The sequence below is a fragment of the Mycteria americana genome, chromosome 4, assembly GCF_035582795.1.
Source record: "Mycteria americana isolate JAX WOST 10 ecotype Jacksonville Zoo and Gardens chromosome 4, USCA_MyAme_1.0, whole genome shotgun sequence".
NCBI classification, from domain to species: Eukaryota; Metazoa; Chordata; class Aves; order Ciconiiformes; family Ciconiidae; genus Mycteria; species Mycteria americana.
In genome coordinates, this window is record NC_134368.1 from 14,410,136 (window position 1) to 14,426,101 (window position 15,966).

The window sequence follows — 15,966 nt, forward strand, 5'->3', positions numbered from 1 at the left end:
AGAACAGCCTTGCTGAAACACTTCATCTGCTGACAGTGATTCAACATGATTTTCTCCTGTTTATGCTTCACATAAAAGAAAAAAGGGCAGAGTATGGTGCACTGGACAGCACTAAAAGAGCAATACAGTAGAACAGCCAGTGCTTGAAAGTTGCAAGGCAGCCCTGCCTAACGGGATGCTCTTTTGATGCTGCCCAGGTGAATTACCCCCACAGAACCATACCAGCAGCAACCAGAGGTGAACACGTTCATAGCTGATAGTAGCTTGATCCACTTCTGGCAAGGTCTGTTGCATAGGGATTTGGACTAATGTGTCACTTACCAGCGCATTGCCTGATTGCGACTATTCAGTCCCAGTGAAATAGGTCCCCATGTAGTCATGTTGCTGTGTTAGTCTGGAGCACAGAATTACTAGATAATTCCATGAAGGTCTGACCTAAAACAGTGCAGTGAAGAAAAGGAGAATGCCTTTTGTAATTAGTTCGGAATGAATTTGGTTGGGATTCAAGTACTATTCATATGTGGTAAAAACAATATGTAACAGAAAAGGCAAATCTGATTTTACCTTCAGTTGGTAGTGGCAGATGTTTCTTCCAGTTAGTTTTTCATAGTCATTCTGAGGGTCTGAATGTGGTCAAATATGGTAAAGGGTCCACATGAAGAGCAAGCTGGCTGTTCAAGGCAGCAGTGCAAGTTTGTAGGCAGAGTCAGTCAAGAAAAAGGAGCTGAGACCTTGAAGAGCTCAGTAAGAAATCTGAGAGAGGAACTTCAAAATGCTTTTTGACAGAGCTGATAGAAAGGCACAGCTCCAAGCTGTGGAGTTGGACACACTTCACAAAGGGTCGTGATAGTGGTCATGACAGAAGGCTGCTGGAAATGGTAAGAGGAAGACCTAGAAATGACAGTCAATGAGGCAAATGCGATCTAATTCCTTCTCCTGCCTTACCCAACCTTTCTATTTCTTCCAAGTGTTGGGAGCTCACAAAGATTATAAAGAACTCCAGTTCTGTAACAAATTCCACTGCTAACATAAAAAAGCTTTAAGTAAAGAGAAAATGAAAGAATTTAATTACAGAGGGTGCAAGAAACTGCATTAGTACTAAAAGTGTTCTGACCTATTACTCACCATGAGGGTAAATGCATTTAATTGTGAAATGTTTTATCTGCATCTACCATTTGCCTATTATTTGCTGTATAAGACATTATCTGTTGATATACCGCTCAGTGTTCACTCATCTATTGATGAAAATTGATCCATGACTAATATTTATAATCCTTAATAACCTTATGTTACAAATATTCTTAGGATACTGTACAGTTTGGCTATTGAAAATGGGTTAAAGAAAATATAAGTGAAAGGTCATTGTCCCTCGTCTGGTCTTGATAGAAGTTATCTGCCTAGAAGAAATGTTTACACCCTCAGGCCAGAGGAGGATGCTGAGCATCCATGAGCAGGAACAGTCTCCCTGGGCTTGCAAGAACCGGTACCTCTGTATGCCAGAGCTAAATTATGCCCCTCGGCTACTGGATTGGTACGTGCGCTCCGAGAGGCCATCTGCACATCTTTGTTTTACAGTTTCTACAACAGCTAGAAGAAAACATCAGGAGTGAAAGTGCATTAGTAAATTTGTCTAGGCAGGGATTTTCTAGATCATTATTTCCTTGCGGAATGAAACCAATCATCCAGAAGGAAAACTAATCAAGTTCAGCAAAGGATTGAAATAGTTTGCATGAGATCTGTCTCTTTCTGATAACCCTTGTTCAGCAGAGATGTGTGGCCCAGAGGAGAGGTCTTCTGCTGGTTAGTCCCGCTGGTATGTAAGTGAGATTTTACAATGTTGTTTTTAAGTCTCAGCCAAATAGGAGACATCCTTGGGCTAAATTAGTGTTCTAATTTGCAGCCTGTGCAACTGCAACCTTGTCCTGTATTTGGCTTCTGAAATACCTTACCCAAATATATGTAATACCATACACTACAGGTTCTTTTAATAGAGCCAAGTTCTTTTTGCCACAACAAGTGAGAGTCCGCTTATCTTGGAATATGACATTTTTGTTACTATTTAAATTAGATTTCTTGAACATTAATTAGCACATCTAGGGTATCAGCTGGTGAAATGTCTTTGGGAATTAGGCTAGCACTGAGAAAATCACCCAAGCAGGAAACAAATATGTTGAAGAGGGGTGGTCTGCAGCCTGCTGAGGGAGGTATGCTTCATGCCTTCCTGCAACAATAATTCTGTAGCACCTGGTTAATTGGGCTGTGGAAAAGTACAGATAACTTCTTTAAACACAGTATCTTCTGCAAAGCTACCAATCTCTGCAGCATATTTTGAAAGTGAATGTGGGAGATAAAGCAGAGAGTGGAGGGGCTGGTTGTGGGGTTTTCTATTTCGTTTTATTTCAGAATAACAGCAGTTATTTTCTTTGAAACAGGTCCATGATTACCTTAGGAGCAAGTTGTGTTCCCTCTATGAAAATGACTGCATCTTTGACAAGTTTGAATGTGCATGGAATGGATCAGACAGGTAATCCATCCTTATGTCCATCACTGTCTTCATTTAGCAAAAGAGCTCCCATATGAAGGGGAACAATCAGAAAGTAGTGTGTTACGCATGGTTCTTTTCCACATCAATTTACGTCTTCACATATCAGCGTTCAGGGTGGTAAAAAGTGTTTGGATATTGGTGCAGTCGTGTCTCTAACCTCATTAGACATGATGTATACCTTGTTAATCTTGGCTCATGCCTTAGGGGAAAAAAAACCTTCAAATTCTGTCTTTTCACCAAAATCATAAGTAGGCTGCAAAAGTTAGAAAGAACGCTGCCAACTTGCACAGCCCCACCAACACACTAAGAAAGCTTGTGTGATCCTGTATTTACACATGAGCTGCCTCAGAAATCCGGTTCATTTACTGGAAACAGGGAGTGAGGAAAGGCAGTCACAGGCACCCACTGATTCTCCCCAAACTGCTGCCACCTTCCCACTGACATGAATGACAGTTTCTTCTGCTACCTCCCCCTGTCAGAGCAGTCCCTTTCCCTAGGCACTGAAGGAGAGGTCCTGGTTTTTATCTTGGACATAATATCTTGTTGAATATTTTCATAAGAAATATTGGCACAACAAGTCAGTGTGAGCGAGGATAAAATGTGCTAATGCAATAATGTTAGCAAATGGTGGCAGTACTTTGAGGAATAGGAATATTGTACAGGAAGAACTGAGCAGCTGAGAGGACTGGGGTAATAAAAATGGATGAAATCCAAGAGTATAATGCAAGGTGAGGATTTTAGTTAAAACACAAACCTTCATCTTGTCGATTGGAAACAACTCACCGGGACATTCATATGCTAGGTGACTGTGGAAGGGATTAGCAGTCTACAAAATGCATGTGAAAGAGAGCACAGGAGCCAGTTTCGAATTCACAGTGACTTCTGGCTCAGCAGAGCTAGGAGCCAAGAGGCAAAAGTTTGGCACTTGCTGAGAGCCTGGAACTGTGCCTTCAGCTCACAGCCTCTCATTTGGGAAAGAGAAAAACGGTTTGTCTCATTGTATTTGAAGCAGGCCTGCTCCCTTGGCCTGGGCGAGGACTATGAAACAGAGTGTGGGGCAGCTGTGAAAAAGGCAGATATGATCCTTGAATGGGCAAGACTGGGATATCCAGCAGAGAAAGGAGTAGTGGTGACATTATGTTAGGGTCTTATTCAAAGACCTTTGGACTGCAGTGACACATTTCTTGTCCCTCATCTCCAAGGTAGATGAACTAAGTGGGCAAATGGACAGCTGCTGTAAAGAGAGGAGAGGACAGGAGTTTGGTTTTGATCAGCTTAGCAAAAGAGAAGCCAAGATTATACTTGCTTCTAGTAAGTATATCAAGGAGGTATATATAGGGAAGAAGAGGATCTAGCTAAAATAAATGTGAATGATAATGACACAACAGCAAATAGGTATTGAGTGACAACAGGTAATTATAGCCTGGAAATCAGAAGTAGTTCATACCTGTTCAGACAGCGACACTATGGAGCAGTCTTCCCATCCTGAGTAGTGGAGATGTAAGAAGCCCAACTGTTTTGATGATGGTGCTCAGGAAATTTGTGACAGCAGTTACATGAGACATTGGCTAAAACGACAAGTGTCTGAACTCGGAAGTGCAGAACAAGGTCTCTTCCAGTCCTGTGTTCCACAAATGCAGGTAAAGTGTAATGCTGTACACTCTGCAACGGGCATCTTCTCTTTGGACTACTTTCCTTTCCTCAGTTCCTGTACCTGCCCAATGGAGAGATCCTGTCTTTACTAAGAAATAAAACTTTTACCTTGTATTGTTTCTTATGCAAATGAAACTATATACTTCCATTATGTGTGTTGTCTACATGCCAGGGTAATGTGTTTTCTGACAAGGATTAACTCAGCATTGAGTATCCCCTGCGACACAAACTGCTGGCCATTTAAAATGACATAGGTGGAGCACACTGGGCAAAATCCTTCCCAGACAGCTACGACTGCAACTTGGGCACCAGCGGTTGTGGAAATGGCTTTGATATCGTCAGAAAGTGAGAATGACCCACAGAAGTTTTAGGGGAAGATCCAGGTTTTGGAGCTTTTCTCTGAACCTCCCAAACCCGTGCATGGATGGATGTTTTAGCAGAGGGTTATCCCAGTAGACTGGTTACTGCTTGAGTTTGGTCCTACTGAAAATACCAAAATAAAAGCCTTTCTTGGAAATATGGATGGTGCTGATCCCTGCCTAAATCTGGCGCAGAAGAACAGTGCAATCAAATCATTTAGATATTGTGAGACTTTGACAAAGATTCAGGGCTTTTAAAGTCCTTTCAAGTCCTTGCTTATCCTTGATGGGAATTCCCAGTGCGTTGTACAGGATGGACAGCCACATGTTCCCAGGCCCAGAGTCTTTCTCCTGTAGTTGAATGAAATGCTGCTGTCCTCAGTGTGGTAAGACCTCTCTCTGCATAGTTGCCTGGTAATAATAGAAGTATTATTCAATATCAGGATTTAAAGTGAGCATAATATTTTTGTTCCTACTTGAACAAATCAGAAAGATCAATGCAGTGAGTAATTATTAAGTGGGAACATTAGATTGTGGGGGCTTCATTTATTGTACTGCCCAGACACTGGGGCGTTGTTAGTCATGCACAATTACCAAATCCGTCACTAAACACAATACACTGCTCTTGATTGTAAGAAACTGTTGAGTAGAGTAGCTGGCAACATTTGACAAAAGATAAGGGTTCCCTTTAATCTAGTTGTTTCTTTTGAAGAGTCAAATGTATCAGCACTGATGTTCATTTTTTGATGAACATTCACTCTTCTGAGCTTCTTGCTTCTGTGTATGACAAGTATTGTATTGTTTTGCTACACACTACAAGGATTTTTTTTTTTTGGTGGATCATAATTTAAATTATATTTGGGTACCAGTAACTCTTAAAGAACAGTTCATTTGAACAGTAAGGTCACTTAATTTGATCCTCTTGTTATGTATTTTTTTAAAAAGGACTACTGCTAAAGGTAAGCAATGCCTATTAACAGTGGTACTCTTAAGAGATGTTGCAGTACAGTATTTATATTATTGATACGTATACATAACAGTAATAACTGCCGTTCTAAACATGTTACTTCTATCTTTTGCAGACTTCAAAGCTACAGTGACAATTTAAAGTGACAGGATTATTCAGCTAAAAATGAAAGCATATTTATTATTTAGGTGAAAATACTTTTTATTAATTTTTGTCATTACTAAGGCGTTAATCTAGGCTATGATAGGACCTGATGGTGAGGCAGTTTACAAAAAAAATCAATGTACATGAGCTCTGATTAGAACGTGATTGATGCTCAGTTACTCCAATGAACAGGAACTAATATGATCAGACAGCGCCGATCTCATTTGCTGAAGGGCACATTAATCACTATGTACTTTGGCAACAACAGTGGTCAGGGGAGGGAGTCAAGCAGGGGTCTTACACTAATTCAACCAGATGAGCCCATATTATCTGTAGTTGAGTATATTACACTAAAATCATGCCATCTTTATTGTATATACATCATTACATGACTATGTAGAATATGTAAGCCCTATTTATATACCGATTTAATTTAGTTCTTTCATTTACTTCCGAAGTCTGGTGTTTTAATAATGACTTGCAAGACACTGTTTTCTTCTCACTCTCAACCATACCCACTTTGTTGTTTCAGTTTTACCTCAAAAATTAGCACTTACGGAGCTGTTTGTGAGTTACAGGAGAGGCCAGTAAAAGAAAAAAATAGTGTAGTAATTCTACATGGTAGTAAGTGAATACCTTAATTACTATTCCTTTTTTTAAGATTTCAAATGAATGGGTGTATGGGAACCCTTCCAGGGAGACTTCTGAATACCATGATGATAAGTGATATGCTGTAAGCAGATGAGTGAAGTCACATACAACTGTTCAGTCAGTCCTTTCCTACTGAACTGTCATTCATCCCACTGAATATCCGTCAGCCTTCACTCTAATCAGGCGGAATTGGCAGGTCCCAGTGGATGAGACGTTAACAGTCTATTCCTGTCTGGCAGCACGCTCCATGCTGGAGAGCTAGAAGACATCATTTTGTTCTCAAGGCTCAGCATGTCAAATATTAGCTTGGAAGGACTTGAGGATCCTCTGTTCTTATTCCCAGTCTTATCCCAGCCAGCTGTACCAGAGTGCCACAACCCTGAATCCAGTGTCTCAAGCTTTCCCACTGGCATACTCCCCAGGAGGTTTGAAGAAGTTGCTTCTTTGTGATGGGGAGTCAGTTGCTTCACACAGCACAGAATAAAGGAAATTTCCCCAGTATGCCAACAGGCCCCTACTGTTTGCAACACTGCTTCCTCCTTTCCCTTTGCCACAGTAAATATCATTTTTCATTCCCATGAAAAATGTTTTTGAAGAGTTTTCCTGGAACCAATCCTTTCTTCTCATAAGGTCAGCTTGTCACAAAACCAGATCTGGTGGGCCTTGCTTGTCAGTCCCAGGAGACTGCAGATGTGCTGTTCTGCATTGGTACACATGCTAGTGAAATCTTGCAAATTTAGGGGCTCAAAATATAATTGAGGAGACAGTTTCAGGTCAAAGAAATGGTCCCTTTTCATGTGCCTTTAGGGACTCCTTTGCAGAGATTTACAAGTCTGGAGGCAGGCTCTGGTGGAAGCTGCTCTGTCTCCTTCCCTCACACTTGCTTGGATTTGATGTCGTGCTGCTCTTGCTGCAGGGAATGAAGTTCTGCTGCCACATTTGCAGTGAGGGGCAGGTTAACAGGGCTGGTTTAGTTTTTCTGTCATACCTAAGCCTGCCATGCACTGGTCCTTGAAGCCTGCCCACCCTTACTCCTGTCACACCATCCCATGGCTTCCACGGACTCTTGAGCAACAGTGGAGGGGGGAGACTATGCCATGAGATGGATTTCTCTGGACAATAGGAATCTGCAGGTAAAGAAAAATTTCTGTTCATCTAGAAAGACTAATCTGGGCCAGAGTTAGCCCAAAAATTATTATAAAAGAGTCTTAAAAAAAAAAACCACAACAAAACCAACACAAAACAATGTGAAGCAAGTATGGTTTGGTTTTTAAGCAAGCCTTAATTCCAGCTGATGTCCCCAGAGTTTCGTGGCAAACCTTGACATTCAGGAAGGCAGCTGAATGGAGCAATTTTGATAAAAACTGTTGCATGCAAGGATGGCCACAACATGGATGACATTTAAGAGCTCAGCTTGCAATACAGAAATCTGAACTAAGTATGGGAATAACAGATAGGAGAAAGAGAGAGATACACCAATACTTAGTGACTGACATGTTTGATGAAATCTCAATGCCTAAAAAATATTGTGGAAGATCTCACTGAAGTTTAGTATAAATGATGAAGCCCTATTCAGATGCCCTTGAGGCTGGTAAAGTAGGAAATTTGTTGACCTTCCAACAGAAGCAGAACTTTAGAGAAGGAAGCCACCTACTGAAGCATTTCATTTAACAGAGTCATTACCAAAACCAAAATATTGAGAGCCAGACGTTTTATGGTATTAAGATGCTTAAAGATGCTGAAGCCATCAGTAGTTGTTAGAGTGGTGCTGTAGACCCTAAAACTCTGGCCCTAAATTAAACATCAGTGGTACAACTACTGGTTGTCATGTTCAGCCCAAAGGAGAAGGCAAGGATGGAAGCCCAAAGCCCTCAAGGGCTGAGCAAGTTGTCTGTGAGAGTAAGCAAGACTGGAGGTAGTGGGAGATGGCAAAGAAAGGGTGAGCAGTGAGACCTCCAAGAGTAAAATGAAAAGATGAGAGGAAAAAATAAGGAACAGAGAAAAGGAAATGAGAGAGTGAAGCAAAAGAGACAAGAGAGAGCAGGGAACAGAGGATGAAGCTAGGGAGGACACTTCATTGGCAGGAGAGAGAAGCAGATATAGTGTTTTTTAAAACTGTAGAGCAGGGTAGAGGGAAGTGGAAAAAGGGGAGGGGAGGAGGAAGAGGGGGAGGGAAAGGAAAACCTAATGGGAAAGGGTGATAAAGACCAGAGTCAAGATTGTAGGGGAAGAAAGAGAAAAAGAGAACAGAATGGCAACTAGGGAGGGAGTAAGAAGAAAAGTTGATATAATAGAAGTAGGATTGGACTGTACTGGGGGTTTCTCCTCCTCCTTTTACCTTCTGTAAGAATACATTTGTCCTGCTTGTAAAGAAAAAAAAAAAAAGGATAAGACTTTGGGCCATAGTGGCCCCGCGTGAGGACTGAAGTTTGACAGTGAAATGCCTCAGATTGTCATTAGTAAACAAGAATGCCCCAGTGTCAGTGCAGGCTGGACAAATTAGTAACATTTTGTGTTGCGCTCAAAACACGCACGTTTGGAGAATTGTCAGAAACCCTCAGAGCTTGCTTGGAGCAGCTCTAGAAGAGGGAGCACAGAGGAGTACGTGCGCTCTGCAGAGCAGCACCATGCGGAGAGGAAAACGTGCTCCCCTCGTGGGGCGGCGTGGAGGGTTAGCGTGGAGCTGTGCGAGTGCATTTGGGGCCCTGCAGATACGGGGTGTTGCCTCTCCTTCCAGAGCACCAGCTAGGCTGCCGATGCATGAAATGTAGCCAGTGGTAGCCGTGTCGCTGCTGTTCGGGCTTTTTCCTGCTTTTTTGCCGGTTTTGCCTTTTTTTAATTTATTTTTTTAAATCGTGCTGCTTGTAGCTGCGGTGGTTTGAGCTGGGTACAGTCTATCAGCAGCTTTGCTCCAGCCTGAGCTACCAATACGCTGCTCCTCAGGGTGCACTCGAGTGTGTTCTGCGTCCTAAATACCCCTGCACAGCTGAGATGATGGTACCTCTGACCATGTGTAGCACAACCTGTAAACCTGCTTTCTGAGTAAAATTAAAGGTGGTTAGGTGGTTAGGCAGAGCGTTTCCAGGCTGCTCCCTTACACACCTATGAATTAGTGTGGGGTGTTTTGAGTGAGGGGCTTTGTTTGGTTTCTTGAACCAGCCCCACTTGCAAGGGTTTTGTGCAAGCACTCATCATAACACTGCCATGCAGAGCAAAGAGTCTGGAAATACAGACCAGACTCTTTCTATACTCAGCTACAATTTTTATTCTAATATATGTATATAAAAAATTCTCCTTATCGCATACATTCCATTATTGTATATAATATTTTCCTGAACGGGAATAAATTTTAGGCTTACATCGAGTTCTCACTCTCTTTTATTGTTATTTTAAGCAGCAAGTAAGGTTATAATCCATCTGTGTTTGTGACCTTGAACAAGAATGGGCACTTTCTCATTTACATAATGCTATATTTTACTGAGCCATTAAACTGCAGAAAAACAGGGCCAGCATGAAAAGTAGTCATCTACATATGTTAAAAAAAATAACTGCAGTAAATCCAACCGAAGAAAGCAGACTTTTAAAAATATGCAAGAGTTCAAGAAATTAAAAAGCAAATGGACTGTAAAGGCAGTTTTACTGCAAGCAAAACCTCCTAAAATAAGATTCTTGGCAAACACCTCTCGGTGCATTTGGTACGCTGGTACCCTGCCTGCGTGAAAACTGCTCCCCTGACGGTTCCTGCCTTCATCTGGAGGGATGCTCCTCCTTCCCCTGGGAGCCACGGCTCTGCAGCCCATGGCACAGGGTGCCCCAGCGTATGAACCTGTTTCAAAAGTTTGCCTGGGGGGAAAAAACCACAGTACGGCGCTGGGCTGTTTGCATCACAAATTGTGTATGTTAGCGCTGAGATATGAAATAACCTCGATTTTTTCATGTTGTGAATAACCATTACAGCAGGAGCCGTAATGACAAGACATGGTCATTTGGAAGGAGTGAAACATTGGATTTACTACTGTTGATTCAGTTTCTGAAATGGGCACTAATCTTGATCAATAGGCTTTCTGCAGCTTCTGGGATACATTTTATCAAGCTGTCACATTGACTTTTTTTTTTTTTTTAGCTTGTGAGATTGTTAACTTGTGCCTTACTAAGCAGGATTGTGCCAGGTCTTTGCAGGTGGGGAAGGTAAGGGAAACCTCACTGCAGCCAACCCAAGGGCAGGTACTGCTTCTGCGCTCTCCCGAGCAGAGGGGCAGCTCCCTGCCAGGGCTGGCTGCAGCTACGTACGGACAAGTGCCTCTGTTGCCCATCCCTGAACTCAGCAGCAGAGCAGCGGTACAGCCAGGGGTGTGCCGCCTGCAGACCTCAGGAAAGCGGCCTCTCGACAGGGTGAAGGCTGTAGGTGAGCTATTGCTGAGGGCAGCGCATGCTGTGTCACTGTGCTCCGCCTGTCGGATTTGCAGCAGTTCCCTTTAGCGCTTCAGGAGCTGCAAAAAGCTCAGTGTGGAATCAGCTCTCATCAAACTCCAGTATGCCATCAGCAATCACGGAAGGAGGATGGAGCTGGCAGTCCTGCTAGTGATTCACAGCGTACAAATCCAGCTCACCCGCTCTAGTTACCCTACAGTGGCTCTGAAGTGAGCAGAGCTGCTGTCAGTCAGTAGCTGTAGTGCAAAAGCAGTTAGCTGCGCAGCTCCCATTTGTGCGTTTTTCAGTGTATTGTTCATTTGTATTACAGTAGCTCCTGATGGCCCCAAATGAGATCAAGGCAACAGTGGCTGGAGGCTGTGCATATAGTATAAGACAGCTCCTGAATCCAGGAGGACCTAATCTAATCAGCTAGTGAGTGTCTGTATGACAGAGAGTATCGTTCACGCCTTATTCTCCCACGGTTGCATATGCCGTGGTCTCCTGGCCCGTATGCTGCACGGACACAGATTCCCCCTAAGTGGGAAACAACAGCAAAGTGCTAAAGAAATGTACCTGTCATTTGAGGTGGAGGTTAGTTTATTATATGGAAAGCATGGGAAATATGCTCTGTTGGGGTGTACTAGAAAGGCAAATAGTTCCTGATTGCCTGAGTCTTAGAAGGGTACAGCTTCTCCTGTGGAGACTTGACCGTTTGGGGTGGATTCCCCTTCCAGAATGGAAATTCAGAAAAACACCTTATTTGGGGCTGAGACAGGAGAGTAGAGCGTGGTCCTGGCTTCACATATGGAACAAGTTCACAGGGGATGAGCTTTCAAACAAGGCTCTGAAATCCATGATTATGCTAATCCAATAACCTGAGGGCCATGGATGAAATCCTGAATTCATTAAAGTTAGTGACAAAATACCCTCCTCTGGGGACTGGGGGAATGAAGCAACTGGCAATACATTATTTCAAACTACAAGCTGATTAATAGGGTAATTTTTATACAGATTAAGGTATGTTTTCTGTCCCTTTCTCCCAGACTCAGAAATATATCCTGACTTGAAGCTTCATTCAAACTTCATACAAGAGATGACAAAATCCTGTTTATCAGTGTCTTTATTTTTAAGAAGCATTGTAGATACAAACTTTAATGGTGTCTAGACTTGCAAGGTCTATGGCTTCAGAAGGGAAAAGGGTTTATTCTGGAAAGAATTTACTTGTGAAAACTCACTGTGATTTTTCAGAACCTTTCAAAACACCTTTCTTCAAAATACTCATTAAAATATATAATGATGTACTAAATCTTACTACTGTATTAAAAGGTTTGAAATACTTGGAAATTTTTTTTTGAAGACTGTTTCTGGAATCATGGGAAATCTCAGCTGTCAGAAAAGGTAAGGCTCTGGAGAAAGAAAAAAGCCCGACATATATGATCCTTAAAGACTCATAAAAAACTGGAGGGTAATTAAAAATAACTTATTGAACCATATTACTTTTATTGTCTGGAGAAGTCAATCTCATGATGTCAGGGTCCTGACGTTTGTGCATGCTTCAGGATGCGAGTTTTGCGGTAACTGGAATTTTCATTGAATACTCTAATAGAGAAGGGGAAGACATTGGTAGAAGAAAATTGTTCATGCTGGGGAGTTCTGGGAAAAATCCTGTTTTATATTCTTTCCCAGGTGAAACCAGAAGACATCTAATCCTAAGGTTAAAGCTCAACTGTCCTGATCCAGTCGTGTTAGTAGACATCCCACAAGCTGCTGTTTAATTTTGTCTTTGTTTTCTCTCTCTCTCTCCCCCCCAGTGTGATAATGACAGGTGCATATAACAACTTTTTCCGAATGTTTGACCGAAATACCAAGCGGGATGTTACCTTGGAGGCATCCCGAGAGAGCAGTAAACCACGAGCTATTCTTAAGCCCCGGAGAGTCTGCGTCGGAGGCAAACGGAGGAAAGATGACATCAGTGTTGACAGTTTGGACTTTACTAAGAAGATCTTGCACACAGCGTGGCACCCAACTGAGAACATCATTGCTATAGCAGCGACAAACAATCTGTACATATTTCAGGATAAAGTGAACTCAGAAATGCACTAGATTTATCAATATCCCTCTATTTACAAACCAGCCTCTTGAGAGTTGTAGAAGGATGTGATCTTCACAAAAATTGTGGCTTCTGTGGTGGGATTTGTAGGTTGCATCCTTTCATCCCTCAGCCTGTATCATTATTGGTGGCAAGCCAACTATTTTCCATCACTGCAACTGTATGAGTAAAAGGCACGACTGCAAATCCAGTACTGTGGTCTGTATCGGTTCCTTTAAACAAACCGGGGTATTTATTCACTTTGGGAGCGTTCCTGAGGAGGGCTGAGGCTCCTCAACTCCCGTCAGTCCTTTCGAGGGTCTCTGTGGTTCACAGGACCACGCTGTTCTGGTGCACTGCCTGCTTTTGCAGTCCACAGCATTTACCACATTGTTAGAGCTTTTTGCCTCAATCTCTTACTCTTTTTTCAGTAACCTTTTCCTGTCTTTCAACTAAGCCAAGCCTGTTTGGGTGAATGAACAGCCACATCCCTTTACAGCACGTGGCACACTGGAGGGGCCTCACGACAATTTTAACTGGAAGCAGAACCCTGCTGGTGAAAAGCTGCCCTGTCTCACCCCTCCCATTCCCTTCTTTACGACACCCTCGTATTTATTTATTCACATTACTAACTTTGTGCTTCAGCTTCCCAAGTGCATAAGTGACAGACTGGTATAGTTACTCAGCCAGCTTATTTTAAGAAGTTCATTCTCCATAGATCTCTTTGCTCTGTTTAAAACAATAACTAGTATCTTCATCACATGGAGGACTATTAAAAAACTTGGTATAGCCACTCCAGAGGGACTGGCTGGTCAGAGACGGCCTGGCGGTCAATACACAAACCCATCCCACCGTTTGGGGGTTGGAGTTCTGGAAACCTTGGCCAGAAGTGCTGTCCTTGAAGGCCGTGCTCGACTTTAGTGGGAACAAAGTTATGTCACTGCTAGACACTTCAGAAAGTCTCTCGTGTGTTTACTGCAGCGTGGTTATTTCAATCCTGGCTTTGGGGAATACAGGCAGTGCCACGGTAGCTGTAACTGTAAAAAGAAGGTACTGTGAGATGCAGCACTGCTCAGTGAATTTTAACGCTTTTAAATGAGTCCACTGCTGGGCGACAGAATTATTCCTGGAGAATAATTTTGGAGAATAATGAAAAATCAAAAACTCCAAACCAAACAAAACCTTCTTCCACATAAATACTGTTAGATCTATCTCTGGTTTAAAATGAATAGTGATGTAAATGGAAAAGGAAAGTACACGCAATCGGTGTAGCGCATGCAGGAATTACACGGGAACGGTGCAGTGGGCAGGGAGTACTCTTAATCCAGGAAAATAAAATTCCGCTGCATCCCTAATAGCTCTGGCAGGACAATTAATATCCCAAAGGATTTCTCCTCAAACCATGCATAAAAGAGCACAACTCGGATGACCTGTTAATCTGTCCATATTAAAAGTCCTCAGAAAAAAACAAAAGTCTTTAAGCCATTATGCACTGATTTCTTGGTAAGTGGAGAATGTACTGATGAAGGAGGGATCTGCATGCTTTTGTATTTAGGTGTGGGGGAAAGAGCGGGTGAAAATCTGCTTCCAAGAACTAAAAACAAACGAAGTCTACAGCTTTTATATGACATCTTAACACAACACATGAAATCTCTGTGTTTGAAGTTTTCTAGATCAATGCTGTATATTTTGTGTGTAGAAGCACAAACGCATGTGCATCAGTTTCCAGCCACACTAAACACATACGGTATGAAATGTGTAGGTTAATTTTAAAGGGAATGAGGAATGTTTGTTTATAAAATACTGTATGCTGTAGCAGGCATGGACAGTATATGTACATATTTATTCTAATGAAATTTAACAAAATTGCTTTTCTTTTTTTTTTTTCCTTGTAAAAAGGTTTAAGAATGTGGTAAATTGTATAGAAAACTTGTTAATGCCAAACTACTGCTTCAAGGGTGTCATACAATTTCTTTGACTTTTGGCCTCCTCCATTAACCTTTGCAGCTCGAAAAAAAAAAAATGCTCTCAGCTCATATTGACATTTACAGCTAGAAGTACTGTAAAACATATATTTAGCTTTTAACATTCTCAAGTAAGATTCTATAGATAACTTATTATAAAGCAGATCTTAATACAACAATTTTTTGTTTTTAATTTGAAGTACCTTACTCTGTTACAGCTTTGGGTACCAAAAAGAACATGTTAAAATTAAATAAAGAAATATATCTTTGGAGCTTTATAAAACTAATTAAATACCCAACCAAAATACCATGAAGTGATTAAAGAGGAAATAAATAGAAACCTTTCAAAGACCAGTATTCCATTCCTGTCTTTGACATCACTACTACAGATCGGTTTCCTGGTTTCTTGAATGTATGGAAAGTTAACATCGTCATTGTGAACGTTTCCAACTTTCTTTCTCTTTTTAGTTTGAGCTTTCAGTGGTGTAGAGTAAGTGATGGTAAAGTTGGTAAATCTGATTGTTTTGAAAGCTGTTGTTCATGGCTGCATTCTTTGTGTTGCACAAATTAGCTAACTGTTGTTGAATAAAAATATAAATATGTTAATACCAGCTTTTTCAATAAAACTACAACCAAAAAGGCATAAATAGATGACTTCAAGGCACAGCTTATTTTTAAGCTAGACATGAAAGGGCTGTTTAGCTCCTTTTACAAAGGAGGAGGAGTCACAGGGATCGGGACCCACAGAGCAAGCTGCTACGTGAACTCAAAGTGTTGTGGCAGGGAGAGAGGTAAACACAGTGCTGTGAATGGGCCTGACTTGGTTTCGGCTGATGAAGGAAGAGTGTTACAGCAGAGCTGGAGATACGCTTTTGGGTCACACCTTGGCCCAGCTTTTTCCTCTGCTCATAGCCCAAGATAGACTTTAGGAGATCGGAGTCTCAGTCTCCTACAGATGGAATGAGAGACATGCACAATGTGAAGGGACACACACAATCACAGGGTAAAAAAATGGCATTGGTGTCATTGCTGGCCAGGTCGGAGACCTTCCAGCGCAGCGGACCGTGAGGGTACGTCTGGGATGTGGCCGGGCCTGGCTTCCCAAATGGGACGGACATTGGCCCAGGTGACAGACCAGAGGGCTACCAGCAGAGCAGCATTCCTCTTTGCCCACACTGCTC

The 15,966-nt window shown here is 42.1% G+C and overlaps 1 protein-coding gene across 3 annotated transcripts in view; it reads left to right on the forward strand.

The window, feature by feature from the left end:
• Positions 1-14,951, forward strand: part of PPP2R2C (protein phosphatase 2 regulatory subunit Bgamma) — a 203,417-nt gene extending 188,466 nt beyond the window's left edge. For all 3 annotated transcript variants that reach the window (XM_075499719.1, XM_075499720.1, XM_075499721.1), the window contains 2 exons: positions 2,433-2,524; positions 12,544-14,951. In XM_075499719.1, coding sequence (XP_075355834.1) covers positions 2,433-2,524; positions 12,544-12,835 — 384 coding nt within the window. In that variant the 3' untranslated portion in view covers positions 12,836-14,951. The remainder of the gene's footprint in view (positions 1-2,432; positions 2,525-12,543) is intronic.
• The last annotated feature ends 1,015 nt before the right edge of the window (positions 14,952-15,966 follow it).